This window comes from Eublepharis macularius, chromosome 6 (genome assembly GCF_028583425.1).
Source record: "Eublepharis macularius isolate TG4126 chromosome 6, MPM_Emac_v1.0, whole genome shotgun sequence".
Lineage (NCBI taxonomy): Eukaryota > Metazoa > Chordata > Lepidosauria > Squamata > Eublepharidae > Eublepharis > Eublepharis macularius.
In genome coordinates, this window is record NC_072795.1 from 128278379 (window position 1) to 128299232 (window position 20854).

The 20854-nt window shown below is 46.4% G+C and overlaps 1 protein-coding gene across 2 annotated transcripts in view; it reads right to left on the bottom strand.

Moving 5' to 3' along the window:
- The window catches only part of LOC129332609 (uncharacterized), a 77859-nt gene that overhangs the window by 18374 nt on the left and 38631 nt on the right, over window positions 1–20854 (bottom strand). For both annotated transcript variants that reach the window (XM_054983830.1, XM_054983829.1), the window contains exons 3-4: window positions 6835–6996; window positions 1341–1527 (exon numbers count right to left, since the gene is read on the bottom strand). In XM_054983830.1, the coding sequence (XP_054839805.1) occupies window positions 1341–1527; window positions 6835–6996 (349 nt within the window). The remainder of the gene's footprint in view (window positions 1–1340; window positions 1528–6834; window positions 6997–20854) is intronic.

The window sequence follows — 20854 nt, forward strand, 5'->3', positions numbered from 1 at the left end:
TCTACAAAACGACCCCTGTGAGGGAGTCATTTTTGGCAACACCTTTATTATAAAAAAGTGTTTAAAAACGGCAGCCATTAACATTTTGTGTCTGGTTATCAGATTTAGAGCTCACAGAAGTAAGACGGAGGAGAGAGAACATAACTAACATGAAGGTTTTTCTCTCCCCCTCTGCCTTATTGTGCCGCAGGCCAGCACCAGTGTGGGGGCCAGGATGGGAAAGGGGGGGCACATAATCCGAAGGGCATTGGTCTCCCTGGAGATTCATGCCGGTGGCCAAGTCAGATGAATGTTTCCAGGTAATGTTTGGCTGGGACCATGTCAGGGGTGTGGAAGAGGTCCAATGGAATAATTGCCGCCTCTGGTGACTCTCTGTCTTTCCAGCACTGATTGCGGACCCAGAAGGTGGGCACAAGCTGACAGGCCAGAAATCTCCCTTCCTTGCTTCTCTCAGCACCCGCCACCCTCAAACACCTCCAAGACAGGATGCCTCAGTACTCCCTATGTCAGTGGTTCCCAACCTTTTCAAATATGTAGACCATTTTAAACATAAAAAAAAAATTACAGACCCCCAAAGTTGATAGTAGCTGTACTATCCGTATCCATTGATTGAGAAAATACATGATGACAAAACATCGAGATGACAATGTTTAACGCACATAGGAATTTGCAGACCCCTTCCAAGAACTCCCTCAAGTTGGGAACCACTGCCCTAGGTAATATAGTCCCAGAAAAGGAGGAAGAGCTGAGTAGCCGGTAGCTGTGGTCCCAGCTCTAGTATTAGCGTACGTTATGGCAATGGGAGTGAGGGATTAGGAATGAAATGAAAGCAACATCAAACACGAATCCCATTAAAAAAAAAACAAAATTAAAAAAAAAATCACACTCCTTCCCTTTATTAGCGGTGGAGCACTGCTCTTTCTCAATCTGCTAGGAACCGAATTAAAAATGTGGTCCTCACAGCTTTTAACAGAGGGCTCCATCCCCGCCCCCCCCAATTATGCAATACCCACGTAAAAAGTCTGCCAAGAAAACGCCGTGGTGCGACGTCCCCCCACGGGTCAGTAATGACTTGGTGCTTGCACAGGGGACTACCTTTAGCCTTTTTTACCCTACAGGCAAGATTCTAAGCATGCTTAGAAGAAAGTTTCACTCAGTTCTCTTGCAAGTGTGTTTACGGTTGCTCCTTTCAGCCAGCAAAGTTCTTTTTATCTCTTCTGCACGTGCTTACAGACACTGTCATTTGAGTGTGTGTGTGAGACAGGAGATGATAAAAGGCCCATTTCAAAGCCAGTGTCTACTTTAAAATAATGCCACTTGTTGAAAAGAAAGACATTCACCTTTAGAGCTGCCTGGTTGTTCTCTCCTGCCTCCCGTTTCTGGAATGATTGAGAGCTCGGAGACGTTTCCATTCTGCACCAAGAGGCTGTGAGGTCTGCTTTTCCCCGCAAAGAAATTCTTCACCTCCTGGTACGAGCCGAGCAAGATGCTGGCAGCGCCACAGGAGCAACGCTGCAGAAAATACTCCTACAAAGAGAGGAGGAGAGATTCGAGTGTTTCATTTGCAGCTCGTCAAAAGAAGGAACTGGCGCCACAAGTTATCACAGACGAATTGCCAGCATTCCAAGCCTCATCTTCAGGACCTGTCAAGCCCAAATTAACCATCTAACTGGATCTAAGAATCTAGGGGGCAGAAGCTCCACAAGGGAGGGGCTGGATAGTGCCTGGAATTACAACTGATCTCCAGCTGACAGAGTTCAGTTCCTTGGAGAAAACAGCTGCTTTGGAGCGTGGATTCTATGGCATTATACCCCCCTGAGGTCCTTCCCTCCCCCAAGCCCTGCCCTTTTAGAGTCTCTTTCCATGAGACATCTTACATAGGGACACTCAAGTGTAGGGAGACGCAATGTTACCTGGGAAGCGTAATTTTAAAAGATGTTAGTTTCACCTCTCTACACAAGGGTAGTTTAAAAAGACAGAGCCGGCAGAGATCACTCCTCAGAGAGTTTGTTAATTTCATCTTCATAATTGACAGAGCCTTGGGGAGTCGAAGATGAAATTAACAAACCTTCTGAGGAGCTATCTCCACAGGCTCTGTCTTTTAAAACTTCCCCGGTGTAGAGAGCTGAAGCTGACAGAGCCTTTGGCTCTGTCTTTTTAAACTACACTTCCCAGCTAACATTGCATCTCCCTACACTATAGCGTCCCCATGTAAGCAAGCCTACACATATGAATAATGTCATCTCGAAGAGAGATCAAGATTCTCAAGAGGATAAATTCTGTGCCAGATGTCACTTTCCATATGAAATTCTTTGTATCAGCAACTGAAGCCAATAAAATACCTTTTCATTCTTTGTTTGAATGTCTAAAGTTTTGTAGAAGCAGCCAAATGTTTATTTGTATATCCTCCCTGTTGATAAACTGAAAATGCAAGAATGTTTGTTTCAAAGCACCCGAGGAATTAATCAGATTAAGGAATTACTTCTGAAAGGAATCCAAGATGTGTTTTTGTGTGTGCAACTATTCCATCGCAATCTTGGGTGAAAATGAACACAAAAAGAATATGTGAAAGAACTTTTTGACTAGGTAACAATATTAATCCTGCAAAAACAAGAACAGACAATGCAATCTTGAATTCTTATTGATGGGATTACAGATTTAAGTGGCGATGTTTCTGTTTTTTCAATTGTTTGCCCAAGCAATGTGGTATTGTGTTCCACACTCCCCTCCAACAGAAGAGATTCCAAAGAATTTGGCACTCCACAGTGAATTTGAACCCAACTGGGAACTGAGCCTCATTCATGCAGGCTTATTTTATTTACTTACAAACAGTATACCCACCTTTCTTTCCTCATCAGAGACATCAAGATTAAAACAGATTAAAAATACATAATAAAAACATCTTAAATACCATTAAAATCAAACAAAACTATATCATTAAAACAATTAAAACCAAGTCAAAATACACATGCAATACAATAAAATATACACACAAAAATTATAATAAAACATAGAGAAGGAAGGAAGGAAGAACCACTGAGGGAACCCAGAAAAAACAAAAACAACTTCACCTGCTGGTGGAAAACAGCAATAGAAGAGGACGGGCAAGTCTCTCTGAGAAGAAAGTTCCAGAATTTTGGTGCCATGACTGAGGGCCAAGCTAGAAGTGACGAATTACACTTGAATGGCAAGTGAACAGACTCACGTGTATTCCTCCCTGTTCACTTGCACTCCACTTAGTGATCAAGTGGAGTGCAAGTGGAGTGCAAGTGAACAGGGAGGAATACATGTAAGGGCCAAGCTACATGTGACAAATGACACAGGTTGGACACTAGTCAGCTTCCCTCAAGTTTTGATGGGAAATGTAGGCATCCTGGTCTTGCAGCTTGGCTCTCCGACTGCTGTCCAATGGACTTTTCAATTGTCACTTGTCCAACATTCCACCAAACTGCCTACATTTCCCATCAAAACTTGAGGGAAGCTGATGAGTGTCCAATCTGTGTCATTCATCACTTGTAGTTTGGCCCTGAGTCTGTTTACTTGCCATTCAAGTGTAATTCGTCACTTCTAGCTTGGCCCTGAAAATGCCTTCTCCCAGATTGCCACCTGCCTAATTTCAGGAGGTGGCGGGCACCCAAATCAAGGCCTCAGAAGGTGACCGTAGTGGATGGTTAAGTTTGTAAGGAAGTAGGGGGGCTTTCAGGTATGCTTTAAAGATCCATGTAGGTCTTCAAAAGTCAACATCAACACCTTGAATTTTGCCCAGAATCAGATTGGGAGGCAATCTAGATGGGCCAAAACTGAAGCTGTATTCGGGTTAATTCCAGGAGGCATCTGGTGATCTCCTGGAATTACAACTGATCTCCATGGAGATAGACCAAGATGGGTAGCCATGCTAGCCTGTCTGTAGCAGTAGAAAAGAGCAAGAGTACAGTAGCACCTGTAAGACTAACAAAATTTGTGGTAGGGTGTGAGCTTGCATGAGTCACAGCTCTGAAGGCGAACAATTTTGTTAGCCTTGTTGGTGCTACTAGACTGTTACTCTTTTCAATCGATCTCCATATTACAAAGATCAGTTTCCCTGGATAAAACAGCTGCTTTGGACTCCATGGCACTATACCCCACTGAGATCCCTCCCCAGGCTTCACCCCCAAATCTCCAGGAATTTACCAACCTGGACTTGACAGCCGTAAGTGATATGGCCCCAACTATCCGCTTCAGTAAACATCCTGGCTGCTGCATTCTGCACCAATTGAAGCTTCCAAATACTTTTCAAGGGCGGCCCCATATAGAGCATATCGCAGTAATCTAATCAAGATTTAACCAGACCATGCACCACATGCTAGACCTTTTCTGCCCAGGATGGGCCACTGCTGGCTAACCAGTCGAAGTTGGTAAAAGGCATTTCTGGCCACAGCTACCTCCTGCTTATTTATCAGCAGGCCTGGATCCAAGAGCACCCCAAACTAGGGATCTGTTCCTTCAAGAGGAGTTCAATCCCATCCAGAACGAGAGAGACCTTGGATCCTGGGTCAGAACTTCCACTCACCAGCAGCCCTTCTGTCTTGTCAGGATTAAGCTTCAGTTTATGAGCCCGCGTGCACTCCCAAATTGACTTGTGTGTGATGCACACAGGTCCACCTGCCTATACATAGTAATAATGGAGGGAGGATATAACAGAGTGACTAAGAATGACCCTGGCTGAGTAGAGACATAGGATTCTTATCTCCAGGGCTTTTTTTTCTGGGAAAAGAAGTGGTGGAACGCTCAAGAGAGAAATGAGGGAGAAACGCACGGCCCTCCTTACAAAACAGCCGTTTCCTCCAGGGGAGCTGATCTCTGTCTGTAGATCGGGGGGCGGGGCCACTGGACACAAGAGGTGCTGGAACTCCGTTCCACTGCGTTCCCGCTGAAAAAAAGCCCTGCTTATCTCACCACAGATATTAACTTCTGCTGTAATCAAGCCGCATTGTACCTTTACATCCTCACTCCTGTCTTTGCTTTATCCCACCCACCTCCTGGATCTCCACTCCTTCCTGTATCAGGAGAGCTTTGATGCGCAAAAGCTCATATCCTGAAAATGTTGTTGGTCTCTAAGCCAGGCTTCATCCCTATATCCCCAGGAATTTTCCAGCCTGGAGTTGGGAACCCTAGTGGAGGGCTACTGGTAGCCACAGGCAAACTGAGCCATGAGGATCCCACGGCGCGGCCAACACCTTAGAGTCTACTTGGCTCAGAGCCAAGCTACAAGTGAGGAATGACACTTGCCTGGCAAGTGAACAGACTCGCGTGTATTCCTCCCTGTTCACTTGCCATTCACCTGCGCTCCACTTGAGCAACCGAATGGCAAGTGAACAGGGAAGAATACACGTGAGTCTGTTCACTTGCCAGGCAAGTGGAATTCATCACTTGTAGCTTGGCTCTCAGCTTCTTCCAGGGTTGTTTGAATGTCCCAACCTGCCCCTGCCTTCCCAGCCCCATACAGCTCCCCGTGCGCTCTCAAAAGAGCAACATTGTGCGGTCTGATCTACAAGAGAGTGGTAGGCTGCGAAATTATCCTGGATCCTTCCAGCTCAGTTCTAAGGCTTCACTCTCGATTAGTAAAAAAGGAAAGGGAAGCCAAACAGATTGCAATGCTTAAATGAAATTTTTTAAACCTTTGCAATCCTCATAAAAACTGCAGGGTGCTTCACATCTATGTGATCTCATTCTAGAGCAATTCCCACAAGTATGTACATGAAAACATTTTGTCTAAATGAGTTTTGCCAGGCAGTTGCTCGTAGAAGATAGCAGAGCAACTGCTATCTTGGCTCATGGTCACCCATTGAGCTTCCATGGCAGTGTGGGGGATTGAACCTGGTACTCTGAGATCCTAGTCCAACACTTTAACCACTGCCCTACACTGCCTCTTGGGTATTAAACTCATCTTCTGTTTCTGCATTGTTGTCACTTTAAAAATAGGCACAACTGGGAGTCTCTGTGACCCATTAGCTAAATATCTCTATCACAATTTTAAATCCCATTTTTGTTGAACACATGAAGCTGCCGAATGTTGGATTAGCTTGTTCCATCAAGGTCAGTAGCATCTATTCAAACTGGCTGCAGCTCTCCAGGGTCATGGACAGAAATCTTTCACATCATCTCCTTCTTGGTCCTTTTAACTACAAAATAATAAAGACTCCAGTAGCACCTTTAAGACTAACCAACTTGTAGCATAAGCTTTTGAGAACCACAGCTCTCTTAATCAGATGCTGACGAAGAGAGCTGTGGTTCTCGAAAGCTTATGCTCCAATCAAGCTGGTTAGTTTTAAAGGGACTACTGGACTATTTTGCACCTACAGACTGACATGGCTAATTCCTCTGAATCTTTTAACTACAGATGCTGCAGAGTGAACCTGAGGCTTCCTGCATGCCAAAGAGAGGCTCTACCACTGAGGGCCAAGCTACAAGTGATGAATGACACTTGAACGGCAAGTGGATTGAGTGGAGGGCAAGTGAACAGGGAGAAATACACTTGCCGTTCAAGTGTCATTCGTCACTTGTAGCTTGGCCCTGAGCTACAGTCCTTCCCCAAGAAAACAGCCAAAACAGAGTTAAAAATAGAAGCAATATTTAAACAATGGACTAGTAAAGAATAAATTCAGGAGAAATTGCCCCACCAAGGGTAAGCAGATTGTTGAATACCAGAACTCCAAGAGGAAATGGTTGTCATCCCAGATGAAAGGCAAATATAGTACAATGCACAGACAATATTGGGGACGGGGAGGCAGGGACTCAGAGAGTGGTAGAGGCAGGGAGAGGAGAATGACACAGGTGGGGGCAATCCTTTGGTACCTCTTTAAGCTGGTTCACCTTCTGTTCTTTTTGCAAACCACAGACTTGTTTCTGTAAGCGCAGGTTCTGTTCTTGCAGCTGCCCAATTTTTTCTATAAGCTGGCAAATGTGCTCCAGGTAACCCAGGCCTGAGCCGAGGACCTTGGCATTCCCTTGATTCACCTGCAATGAAAAAAAGCCGTCCCAGGGAAATGAGAAGACACGGTTGCCGCCAGCCAGCAGCTCCAGTTTTCCAGCTTCTTGTTAACACTGACAAGGAATTAGAGCTGCTTTAAGACGGCTCAGTTAAAGCAAGCCCTGGGGAGGTGCCCCAGTTCAATAGATAGTCTCCCAACTCATGCAATGTGAACAGGCCGAGCTTTTTAAAGCAACGTATATATAAATGGCTGGATTTAATGCTGCTACTAGAACTGAGCCAGTCTGTACACTCGCTAGTTAGGGAAGAGAAGTTAACTAGGCCCAGGGCGTTTACCCTCCATTCTCTGCACTTGGGCTGCCAACCTCCTGGTAGGCCCTGAGGATCTCCTGAAACTACAACTGATCTCCAGGCTGCAGAACTCAATTCCCCTGAAGAAAATGGTAGCTTTGTAGGGTGGAACTAGGGTTGCCAGCCTCCAGGTGGTAGCTGGAGATCTCCCGGAATTACAACTGATCTCCAGGCAACAGAGATCAGTTCCCCTGGAGAAAATGGCTGCCGTGACGCCCCTCTCCTTCCCAAACCCCATCCTCTCCAGGCTCCGCCCCCCCAAATCTCCAGGAATTTCTGAACCTGGACCTGGCAACCCTAGGTGGAACTCAGGACTACACCATGACATCACTTTGGGTTAGCTGGAACAAGGGGCGAGTTTTTTAAAGTTTCAATCGCTCTCGGTGAAAATGGTCACATGGCCAGTGACCCCCCCCCCAGCGGCCCGGAGGGCAATCTAAGCTCCCCTCTGTCTGGAGATCAGGGGGCGGGGCCACCAGCCATGTGACCATTTTCAAGAGGTGCCGGAACTCCGTTCCACTGTGTTCCCACTGAAAAAAAGCCCTGCATCTTTTCACCCAGGCTTTTAATTTTTTTTAAAATGTTATCAGCTTTTCAAGGATCAGCTTGTGTTTTATGAATGGTTCTTATGCTGCCTACGTCCAATAGCTTGTGTTTTTAATATTGTGGTGGTTTTAACTGTAAATCACCTCAAGCAGGACTCTGAAGTGGTGGCATAGAAATATCCTAAACTAACAACTTGATATTGTTGTACGTGATAAAGCATAGCATATGCAGAAATTGCCCCCTTGTCTCGAGAGGAATTTGGGTGTATTGGGGTATCAGAGTATTTTTAAGCACCATTGACCCTTTTTATGCAGTTTATCTGAACACAATATGGGAGGAGAAGCTTTTGCAATGCAAATGAGCATTCTGGAAGATGTTAAGATTCATATTTGCATTAATAATAAAGAGTCCAGTAGCACCTTTAAGACTAACCAACTTTATTGTAGTATAAGCTTTTGAGAATTACAGCTCTCTTTGTCAGATGCATGGCCATAGATCCTCTGGATCTATGCAACTTAAGAAAGAACAAATGTGAAGGTTAAACGATACCTTACCTTGCAGCTACACATGTAACTAAGCTGCCACACCCCCTTCAACTTCACAAACCAGCCTTGGGTAGTGGGTAGAGGTGAGCACAGACCAGGAAAACACCACGGGCCGACAGTCTGTGGTCCGTGGAGTTTCAAGGAACAAGAACTTTTCATGACCCATGGACAGGTTTGTGGGTTCGTGGTCCGTCAGTCCGTGGTACTATTTCTGGGGCCCGGAGCAAGGGGAATGCTTTAAACTTTAAAAAAACCCAGACCCAACAGACCGAGGGACCAGCGAAAAGGTCATGAGTTCATGGGAAAATGGGTTTCCCACAACCTACCAGTTCGCAAACTGCCGAACCAGGCAGGTCTGTGTAAAATTTAGGTCCATTTTCTGGACCGTGCCCACCTGTAGTAGTGGGGTTACAACCAGTTTCAGGTGGGCATTAAAGTTTCCTTAATCATGCCCTCAGGGTAAAATATCATTTGCCTTCTACGTCAAATACCACTAGGGATCTCAGGACCTCCTCCCTCCCTGGCTGGTGGAGGAGAAAGGCAGGAGAACACGCCTCCTGGGTGCGCTCCCTGGGTGGCATGATGACAACACTCCCGGGAGTGACATCATCGCACTGCCCCAGGAACGCTCCCATGCTTTGCAGTGTGCACATTTGGGCCCCAAACATGTTGCATCAGGACCATTTAGGGTCAAAATCAGCCCACTTCAAAGTGCAGGAGCACTCCCGGCCCCTGTGCGATGATGTTACTTCCCAGAAGCCCCTGGAACAACACGCACACTTTTTGCACACGCACAAAAACGAAAAACAAGATGAGTGCCAGGTCCCTCCCCCCAGGTTGCCAGGTCTCTATAACCTCCTGTCAGGAGGGGGGGGGGAGTGCCTGGCACTTACCTTGTGCCTTCTGTGTGTGTGTTTTTGTTTTTTGTTTTTAATAATTTTTTTTATTTTTCATAACTACAAAACACTACACAGCACTACACAAGACTATCACAAGGAAAGGGGAGAGGGAAGGGACAAAGGGGGGTGGAAAAAGAAAAAGGGGAGGGAATGAACTACAAACACTAAACACTACACTTCAATGTTTTCCCTTCATACTGTCATAATACAAAAATAGCTCCATAGGATAATGATGGAGTGGTTAATCATACAGAGAATAAACATTTCAAATTCTGATTAAACTTTCCTCCCCCTTCTAGGTCCCGGACGCAATTCTCTCTGTGCAATCGCTGTTGCGGTGCTCTCCTCCTCCTCCCCCCCCCTCCGGCTTCTCCTTTTCTTCGTTCTCGGTGCAGCAGAGTTCTGGGTTTTTATTCTCAAAATCCTTTAGTTGATCTTCTGATAGTATCTTATAGGCCTGATCTTTATATCTAAACCATATTCCTTCCGGGAATAACCATTTATACTTTATTCCATGGTCCCTCAGAAGAGCTGCAAACTTTTTATACTTAAAACGCCTTTTCCGGACTAGAAATGGAACGTCCTTCAAAATCTTGACTTTCAAACCCATAAAGTCCAAATCCGCATTGTATGAGTTATATAGGATGGTGTCCCGAATCTTTTTAAATGAAAAGTCAATAATGATCTCACGAGGCAACTGTCGCTTTGTTGCATATTTTGAAGAAGCCCGACGGACCTCCAAAATGGCGCTTTTAACCTCTTCTTTAGTCGTCCTTGCGGGTATCGCCAATAGTTCCGAGACCACCTCCCACAGATCCTCTTTTTCCTCCTCTTTCACGTTTTGGAGACGCAAAATTGTCTGCGTTCGTTCCATCTGTAGCCCGATCAGCTGGTTCTCAACCAACTTCAGCTCCTTTTTTGTAGCCTTCACAAGTGACGCACTTTCCAGAGCAGACTTCTCTGCCCCCCCCCCGCTGCTTCCTTAATGGTTTTCACCTCGCTTTCAATTAAGCCCACCCTTTGATCAGTTTCGTTCAGCTTGTCAACAAAGGGTTTTATGGCTTCCACCACCGCCCTGCGCACCAACTCTTCGAGCGACTCTCCCTTCAAGGTAGCCGAGATTGACTTACCGAGAGCGGGACTTTGCTTCTTTGCTGCCATTTGGGGGGGGGGGCGCCAACAAAATTCTGGAACTCAGCGAAGGGGTAGAACGAGTCTTCTTCAGATCAACCTCTCCTTCACAAACGCTTGTAGAACAGAAGGGCTTGTTTACGGGCTTCCGCCTGTTTCTTTCATTTGCCGTTTCTCGTTGCCCGGCGGCACTCGAGGCGCCGTGCACGTCTGCCGGCCTCCATAGGGACAAACGGGCAATTCCCCCCCCCGCATTGATTTCGGGGAGTTCTTCCCGCAGCGTCCCGGACCCTGGCTCCCTCCCTGGGAGTCCTGGGGGCTAATCCTTGCGGATCAGCCGCCCGGTCAGGGTGCCCGGTCGTTTCCTCCCGGACCAGCCGAGAGGAGCGTCCGGCATGGCTGAGAAAACGAAACCGAATCTGTGTGTGTGTTTTTGTGAACGCATGCTGCCGGCGCTTGTGTGATGAAGTCACTTCCAGGAAGTGACCTTGGCCGATTCCAGACGGCCCCCTGCCTCGCGAAACGTCGCGCGTCGTCGCGCGTTGTTGTGCAGAAAACGCGAAATATCGCGTTTTCTCGCGTGAGTTTTGCGCGACATCGCACAAAACTTGCGCGAGAAAACGCGATATTTCACGTTTTCTGCGCAACGACGCGCGACGTTTCATGAGGCGGGGGGCCGTCTGGAATCGGCCCTTATCATGCTGGCTGCAGGCATGCTCCCACGCTTTGTGTGGGGCTAATTCTGGCCCATTTGAGGCCAAAATTGGTCCCAGCAAAGCATGAGGGCACACCGATGGCTGGCACAATGATATCACTTCAGGAAGTGACAATGTTGTGCCCAATGCAGGCGTGCCTGGTATGCACTTTCCTGGGTAGCTTGCCAGTGACGGGCAATCTCTAGGGCGCTTGCCACCTCCTGTCGATCGCCAGTGATCCATGGGCAATGGGACAAAGCTGTGGGAGATTGAAAACCACTGGCGGGCAACTGGAAACCTCCCGCCGGGAGTGTAAAGGGACTTGGCAACCCTAAATACCCCTGAAATAGAGGTGCCAACTCTGGACAGAGAGATTCCTGCAGATTTGGGGGTAAAGTCTGGGAGGGCAGGGTATAATGTGATAGAGTCCACCCTCCAAAGAAGCCATTTTCTTCAGGGAACTGATCTCTATAGCCTGGAGATCAGTTTTAAATCTGGGAACTCTCCAGGCCCCTCTCCAGGCCCCTGGAGATTAGCAATCTTACTGTGAAAACATGTCCCTAGCAAAGACCTTTTCCTCATTCGCCGCCCTTGTCAAGTTGCACGCGTGGGATTATAGACAGCAGTAAAGAAAGTGTATATTTCTTATATTGCATTGTAATGCACATGTAACACTTACAAAAGAAAACAAAATACATCAGCTCAAAAGATCATCTTGCCTCCGTACAAAGGCAGGAAGCGGAAAACACACCCTGGCTCCGTTCCCACTAGAGTCTGGATTTTAGGGAAATGCCAACTGGGGGCTCTTTCCTGCCTTTCTGCTGGGGGGGGGGCTCTTAATGGTTTTAAAAGCTATCTTTATACGAGAATTGGAAGCAACGCATAAAGATACACAAAATTAACATCATTTATAAAATCGGTTGTACTATTGAGATTTTTTTTCCAGATCTAAATCTGAAACACAAAATTCTTAATGGACCAGTCATTTTATTTTTTCATTTTACTCCATACCCCATTTTATACTCCACTTTCTCCCCTATGGGAATCCAATGCAGCTTACATAATTTTCCTCTCCTCCATTTTCTCCTTACAACAACCCTGTGAGGTAGATTAGGCTGAGAGTTTGTGACTGGCCCAAAGTCACCCAGCAAACTGGGTCTCCCAGAACCTAGTCTGACACCCTAACCACTACATCACACCGGCTTTCTCACAGTCGTGCGTGTAATTCATCCCTTAGACTGCTGGGAGGTACTGCCAACAAAAGGATTATGGACATTTCTCTCTCAAGCGTATGCTATCTTTATATCTTTTATCTCCTATTATTCAAGAGACAAGCAGAGTTTTTAGATGAAATTCAAAAGACAAACAACAGAGCAAATGTTCTATGTTCCACGACCAAGCCATAATAATTATCTCTCTCTACACGAGACATCTTACATGGTAAGTGTAGGGAGACGCAACGTTAGCTGAGAAGCGTAGACGAGGGTAATTTAAAAAGACAGAGCCTGCGGCGATCGCTCCTCAGAGAGTTTGTTAACTTCATCTTCCCCTCCCCAAAGGCTCTGTCAATTTCACCTCCCCCAAATGATCAAAGGGTTGGAGCACCTTAGGAGGAAAGGCTAAGGAATTTGGAGTGTATAAAGTTATGCACAGTGTGGAGAAAGTACAGTGTACAAACCTAACCCAACAAACCTGCCCCTTTGTTCAGAAGCACCTGGTTATTGCCACCTGGCCAAATTTAAGTTCCATCGTCCTCCAACCACTTCTGATCCTTCTGATCCTCCCCTCCCCCAAATCCTGGGATGATGCAGCACCCGATATTCTATTCCTTGAGTTGAAACTGTCATTGTCCTTCCAGACTGTCCTTCCTGACTGTCCGCTGTATTTCTTATCGTGAGTCAGGCTGGTGTGTAATTTCGTTTTCTACATACCTGAGGCTAAATGTAATTGATGTTGAGAACAGAATGTTTCTCTTGTGTAATCACTTTTAAGCAAAATATTCTTCCAAGAATTCCTCTCCTTGTACTGAAAATGCTGAAACTACACTCTACAAGAAATCTTCTAGCCTCTTCCTCCTAGGCTTTTCAACTCCAAGTTGAGAAATACTTGTAGGCTTTGGGGTGGAGAGGGACCTCAATGGGGTATAATGCCATAGACTCCAACCTCCAAAGCTGCCCTTTTCTCCTGGGTCATAGATCCAGAGGAGTTAGCCATGTTAGTCTGTAGCTGCAAAATAGTAAAGAGTCCAGTAGCACCTTTAAGACTAACCTACTTTATTGTAGCATAAGCTTTTGAGAACCACAGCTCTCTTCGTCAGATGCATCGTCAGCTTTCGAGAACCACAGCACTCTTCGTCAGATGCATCGTCAGCTTTCGAGAATCACACTCTTCCTCAGATGCATCGTCAGCTTTCGAGAACCACATCACTCTTCCTCAGATGCATCGTCAGCTTTCGAGAACCACAGCACTCTTCCTCAGATGCATCGTCAGCTTTCGAGAACCACAGCACTCTTCCTCAGATGCATCGTCAGCTTTCGAGAACCACAGCACACTTCCTCAGATGCATCGTCAGCTTTCGAGAACCACAGCACTCTTCCTCAGATGCATCGTCAGCTTTCGAGAACCACAGCTCTCTTCGTCAGATGCATCGTCAGCTTTCGAGAACCACAGCTCTCTTCGTCAGATGCGTCGTCAGCTTTCGAGAACCACAGTGCTCTTTGTCAGATGCATCGTCAGCTTTCGAGAACCACAGCTCTCTTCATCAGATGCATTGTCAGCTTTCAAGATGATGCATCTGACGAAGAGAAATGTGTTTCTCGAAAGCTTATGCTACAATAAAGTTGGTTAGTCTTAAAGGTGCTACTGGACTCTTTACTACTTTCCTCTAGGGGAACTGATCCATGTAATCTGGGGTCAGTTGTAATTCTGGGAGATTTCTAGACTGCACCTGGAGGTTGGCAACCTTTTCCCCCCATGGGGCTTAGAATCTCCTTTCTTTAAGGCCCTGTTTGACATGAAAAAGAGCTGCATGCCTCTCCCCCTCACTTTCCCCACTGAAAAGCAGCCCTGGAAAACTGCAAGGAGGTGGGGAAGAGGAACAGACTGTTTAACCCTTCCTTTAACCCGTTTCACCTTTTCCGGGAGGGGCTGCCTGCCATTTGCCCATTCAAAATCATCCCGACCACAGCGGAAAAACCAGGGAGTTCCATATTTTTTCCTCCAGGAAGAGAAAACAGAGAAATAAAGCAAGAAGTGTCAGAACTGGCGTTCCTCTACTCAGACTCATAGACAAGGCAACCAAGGCAGCTTTTCAATCAAAACCACCCCCGGGGGATTCATGCCACTTTGTGTGGCTGGCACATCTAAACTGGCACTGTGCGACAGTCCGCTCTACTCGACAAAATTCTGTTGTTCCTGAATGGCAGGACTATGTCTTCAATAAGAACATTGTTTATAGAAATAGAGACAAAGCATCTGCCAGGAACAGGGGTAAACTAGTCCCAAAAAGCAAGGTTTAAGGATAAACACAAACTCATGTAAGATGGTTCAGTGTAAGATACCACTTTTCAGTTTTGTCTTGATATTGCTATTGTGCTGCTAACAACCCAAAAGGTTGGGAAATAGTTCCCTTCCTCAGTCACTGCTTCTGTTTCTATGAGCAGCTTCCCCAAACATTTTGTTTTGCAAACAAAATGATCCACGTTAAGGTCTCGCCTGTCTCCAGGCCACTGGCAGATCATGAGAGGGAGGGCAGGAAGGGTTACATCAGTGCTTAGTTCTCATGGCCCAGGGTACATGCCCGGGGTAAGGCCAATTGCCACCTTGGGGGTCAGGTAGCACTTTTCCCCAGGCCAGTTTGTCTAGGGATTCTGACATTTTTTTGCCATCTTCTGGGCATGGAGCAGGGGTCACTGGAGGTGGGGGGGAGGCAGTTCTGGATTTCCTGCATTGTGCAGGGGTTAGACTAGATGACTCTGGAGGTCCCTTCCAACCCTATGATTCTGTGATGTATCAAAGGAACTACAGATCTCAGGATGGCAACAGAAAGGCCACAGAAGCCTTTCCATGATATTCCTAAGGGTGAGCAGTGCCAAGTGTGCCACACAAGGATACCAAACCAAGGTAGCTTGGTGACCAAAATATGGTATTGTGGTGCCACTACAGGAACCATGAGCCGATTAGGCACAGTCCAAGAAGGAAACAGATGTTTGGGGACTGTGAAGCCCCATATACCACTACGAACATAGGTATTGAAGGTTACATAGGTCCCAAAAATATACTGAATAAATTAAAATCTTTGTCCAAATAGAAGTGCAAGGGACATACTGGTGTCATGATTCTTAATGAAATCTTTTCCTCCTCAATACAACGTTCTTTCTGGCAACCCAAATAGAAGCTTTTTAATCATAACAATAATAACATTTGATTTATATACTGCCCTTCAGGACAACTTAACGTCCACTCAGAGCAGTTTACCAAGTATGTCATTATTATCCCCATGACAATAATCACCCTGTGAGGTGGGTGGGGCTGAGAGAGCTCTGAGAGAGCTGTGACTGACCCAAGGTCACCCTGCTGGCTTCAAGCGGAGGAGTGGGGAATCAAACCCGGCTGTCCAGATTAGTCCCGCGCTCTTAACCACTACACCAAACTGTGCCACAGCTATGTTTAAACCAAGGGCATCGGGTGGTTCAGAATTTATTTGGGAGCTGGGTTGTTCTGGCATGCAGCTTCACCCCAGTTTCTGTGTGTGTTTTTCACCTAGTGGTGCTTGACTCTGTTGCTGCTAACACAAGAACTGAATCAGGAAACCACAGCTGGGTGTATGGCATATGGGGGGGGTCCCAAACTTTTTGGGGGGTGCAGGGGGCACAAAGCTATTCTAGTTACTTATTCAAATCTCCTTCAAAGCACAAGGTTTGTAGTGGCCACCAAATAAGAACTCTTTGCGCTGGAACCAGTGTTTGGACTGGGCACCAGCACGTGTCTCCTCATAGGGAACAATCTGCAGAATGTGAGGCTGTGTGCTGCTCCTCTTGCCCCACTTTGCAGCCACTAGCACAAGAACCAGGGCTGGCACCACCACTGAGGCAGTGACGTGGGCACCACGGATGCTGAGGTGCTGAAGGGGCCGACCCTGCTTAGCTTCTGAGATATGACAAGATGGGACTTGCCTGGGCTATCCAGGTCAGGGCATTATGATTTATTTTATTTTTATTTATTTATGTCACTTATAATCCACCTTTCTCACTGGAACTCAAGGTGGATTACATAGTATGAGATTAGTACAATCAGGAGCAAGGACATTGCCATACAGTGTCAAGGATATTTCCATAAACAATGCCATAGGGTAAATAAATATAAGTTTACAAAGATGTAGCATTAGCAAGGATCCAGTACAGAGTTGAAAAAATGCTGAAACAGAACATAATCAATTCTAGGACTGACATTAGCCAACATAAAGCAAAGGCAGTATATAGGAGTGCATATTTAAAGCAACAGATAGAACATAAGGCAACATAGTGGTGAAGTCTATGGTCCCTAATTCATTAGCAAAGCATCTGAGACCCCCTCCCTACAATGCAGCCCTCCTGTCTGAGTAAAAAGCCTTTTGGAATCATTCAGTTTTGCATCATTTGTGGAAAGCCAGCCCTGCACCGCCACCGCTGGCACCACCAACACATGCCCCCGGCCAGGCACAGCAGCCACAGGCGAGGCACGGCAGGCATCCAGGGCGGTGTGTGGAACCTCCCCAGCCACCCACTGCGCCCAACTGGGAGTGCGGGCAGCCTCCATGCACCGTCCTAGCCACCCGCCGGCCAATGGGTTTTCAATTATCCTCAATATTTGTGGCTTGATTCATGAATAGGAAATGTGAATAAGGAACTGGGAACCAACTTCAGGCTCATCTGCCAGGTCTTTTTTAACTGATGATGCTGGGGATTGATCCTGGGACCTTCTGTATGCCAAGCCGAGGCTCTGTCACTGAGCCCCGTCTCATCCAAGTTTACTGCACCCTTGGTGGGACACCATATATGGTATCTGTGGAGAAACGCTTTTATTTGTAAGTTTAGACTGTTCCAAAATCTTCAGACCTGCAGTTACCCTTTCTTTGATTACTTAGAAACTAATAGTTCTCTATCTGGATTAAAAATCTTTAATTTATATGCAAATATGTAAGGGACTTATATATTGTAGCACCCAGGGCTTTTTTTCAGGGAAAAGAGGTGGTGGAACTCAGTGGTGGAACTCAGGACTGCACAATGATGTCACTTTGGGTCAGCTGGAATAAGGGGGGAGTTTTTTATGGTTTCAATCGCCCTTGGTGAAAACGGTCACATGGCCACACGGCGCGGAGGGCAATCTAAACTCCCCTCTGTCTGGAGATCAGGGGGCGGGGGCACTGGCCATGTGACCATTTTCAAGAGGTGCCGGAACTCCGTTCCACCGCGTTCCAGCTGAAAAAAAGCCCTGGTAGAACCACATTTGATATTGTTAACATAAAGCCAAGCTACAAGTGACGCCTGACACAGGTTGGACACTTGTCAGCTTCCCTCAAGTTTTGATGGGAAATGTAGGCATCCTGATCTTGCAGCTGTAATGGAGAGCCAAGCTGTAAAACCAGGACGCCTACATTTCCCATCAAAACTTGAGGTAAGCTGACAAGTGTCCAACCTGTGTAAGGCGTCACTTGTAGCTTGGCTCATATTCTCCCCCAAAAAGCAATTATATAACTAGATATGACTTCTTGTTTTTTAGAGAGCTACATATTGTTTATATTAATTATTGTTATGACTAATATTACTGTTATTGCTATTTATTGCTATCTATTGTTAATTATTGCTATTTATTGCTATCTCAATGTTGTTATAGATTTTACAATTTCAATAAAATTATATTTAAAAAAAAGGAGTAGGAGTGAGTATCACAATAGTTGGATGAAGCCGAGAGGAGGGAGTATGACAGGCCATGTTTTGCCTCCTCTTTTCATAGATGCTGTTGTTTGTTGAGTTAGCAAAAAGATACAATAGTCATGAACAGGGCTTTTTTTCAGCTGGAACGCGGTGGAATGGCGTTCCAGAACCTCTTGAAAATGGTCACATGGCTGGTGGCCCCGCCCCCTGATCTCCAGTCAGAGGGGAGTTGAGATCGCCCTCCGTGCCACTCAGCGGTGTGGAGGGCGATCTAAATTCCCCTCTGTCTGGAGATCAGGGGGCGGGGCCACCACCCATGTGACCATTTTCACCAAGGGCGATTTAAACTTTTAACTCCCCCCTTGTTCCAGCTGACCTAAAGTGACGTCATTGTGTGGTCCCGGGAGCCTGCGCGCACTTTGCGCACACGCATGTGGTACCAGGGGCACCACCTCCCGCCAAGAGCTGCCCCCTGTGCTGGCAACCCACTGAGTTCCACCACCTCTTTTCCCAGAAAAAAAGCCCTGTGAAAACCTAACGAAATAAAGATTTAGAAACAAACCCCTGTAGTGTAAAAAAGTGTTTCCTCCCTCTTCGCTGACAGGAAGGGCAAGAGCCAAATGCTTTCTAAAGCCACACCCAGGGTCCTTAGTTACGGCTAAAGACAAAGGAGTGGTCAGAAAATTTTCTGCTCAAAACTTACCTTTCCAGGTGTGTGTGTGTGGGGGGGGGACACTAAAATACCAGAGTGGATTCTTCCTGGAACATCCTGGAAAAGCCTCTTTGACCTGCCCCTCTGATCTGCCCAGGGGGTGGGCAAAGGGAGAGAATAAGCCCTCCTGGCATAAGGAGGAGGGTCTCTTTGGCTGATTTGAGCTGGAAGGTAAAGGAGCTGAGACCCGGATCCTTGCAGGTGGCAGCCATGTGGAGGCTGGAGGCCTGAGCCATGAGAGCTACGAGGACTTCTCAATAAGCTGGAACTTTCTAAGGCAGAGAGCCTGTCTAGACAGAAGATCTAAGTTAGGCATGTACAAAGAGAGGGAGAGAGGAATTGCATTTTTACCCATTCCTTTTGGGATCCCTTGATTGCTTTTGTGCTGTGCTTAAAAATGTGAGTGTGACCATTTTTTTCCTTTTCTTTAATAGATGCTTTTAAAAACTTCTTAAATGCCGGTAGCTGTTCTCTGTATCACATTGACTTCTATTGCTCAACCGCACTATTGAAACAGGTGCCACGGGAAGGGGGGGTAGACTGTTGGCAATTTGCTGATCCCCCAGTGATGCACGAGTGCAGCATGCAGTTCCTGCAGTAACCAGGTGCTGGGTAGCAGGAGACTGGGCACAGGCTGGGCTCAGAGCCAAGCTACAAGTGATGAATGACACTTGCCTGGCAAGTGAACAGACTCACGTGTATTCCTCCCTATTCGCTTGCCATTCACTTGCTCTCCACTTGATCAAGTGGAGAGCAAGTGAATGGCAAGTGAAAAGGGAGGAATACACGTGAGTCTGTTGACTTGCCAGGCAAGTGTAATTCGTCACTTGTAGCCTGGCTCTCAGAGTGGCAAGTCTGCCCAGGGGAATAGGGAGTCTCTTGGCCCGCCCCATGGGCAATTCCCACTAAAGGCCAAGCTACAAGTGACAAATGACACTTGAACGGCAAGTGAACAGACTCACGTGTATTCCTCCTTGTTCACTTGCGCTCCACTTGAAGCAGGGAGGAATACACGTGAGTCTGTTCACTTGCTGTTCAAGTGTCATTCATCACTTGTAGCTTGGCTCTAAGACCAAGTAGTCTCAGTGAGAAGAGAGAAGGAACAAAATCTCCTTTGAGTATTGGGGGGCACCAGCTTGGTGTAACCTAGTAGTATCTCATCTTTGGTTGAGGGATCGTGCAATCTTCTCCAGCCATATGAATCAGATTTTCAGAAATAAGTATTCGCCCTCTGGGTAATGCTTGGCTGCTTGGCTGTCACTACCTGAAATGCAGAAGCCCTCAAAATATGATAAGCGATAACGTGTGTGCAAACGGAAGCGGATTGCTTTGCTAAGAACACTGAAAAACAGGAAAAGCTGGGATTGTTCCGTACATTTCACTATCTCGTCCTATGTGTTATCTTGCATTGCTTTCCATTATACCGAAAACCTGCTGATCACCAAACATATCTGCTCACTTCCAGTCATCATCCCAAACATACAAAAAAAAATCCATTGTCTTCAGCCGCATCTCACAAAGATTCTTACCTGCATGATCTACAACTGAGATTTCTGGAATTAAAGTACCCATCGGATATAGTAAGAAAACAGAACAAAGCCAGAATAATACCAAGGGATGACCTGCTAGAAGATAAACCCAAATGAAACAACAGAACTGTACTGGTAGTCATGTCTAGCTCCCAGCTCAAACCAGTTCAACGTATCACTAATAACCTGCAAGCTATGCTGGACAAAGATACTGCTCTCTCACAGACATTGGGAGGCAAACCTTTTCTTGCCTACAGACAGCCCCCCCATCTTTAAACAACTGCTCACTTACAACAATGCATGTCCCAACATGGACATGAACTCTGGGACCAGGGCCTGCAATGCATCAAGATGCCAACTCTGCTCCCATATTCACCCCAACAACACAATCACTGGACCTAACAGCACCAGCTATACCATCTCAGGTTCATTCACTTGTTTATCTTCCAACATTATAGAAGGCCGTTTCTACACGTTCTTAAAGGGATGGTGAGTGGGCCGTCCCTTTAAAGACGTGTGGAAACGGCCTATGCCATCAAGTGTCAGCGATGTCCTTCAACTC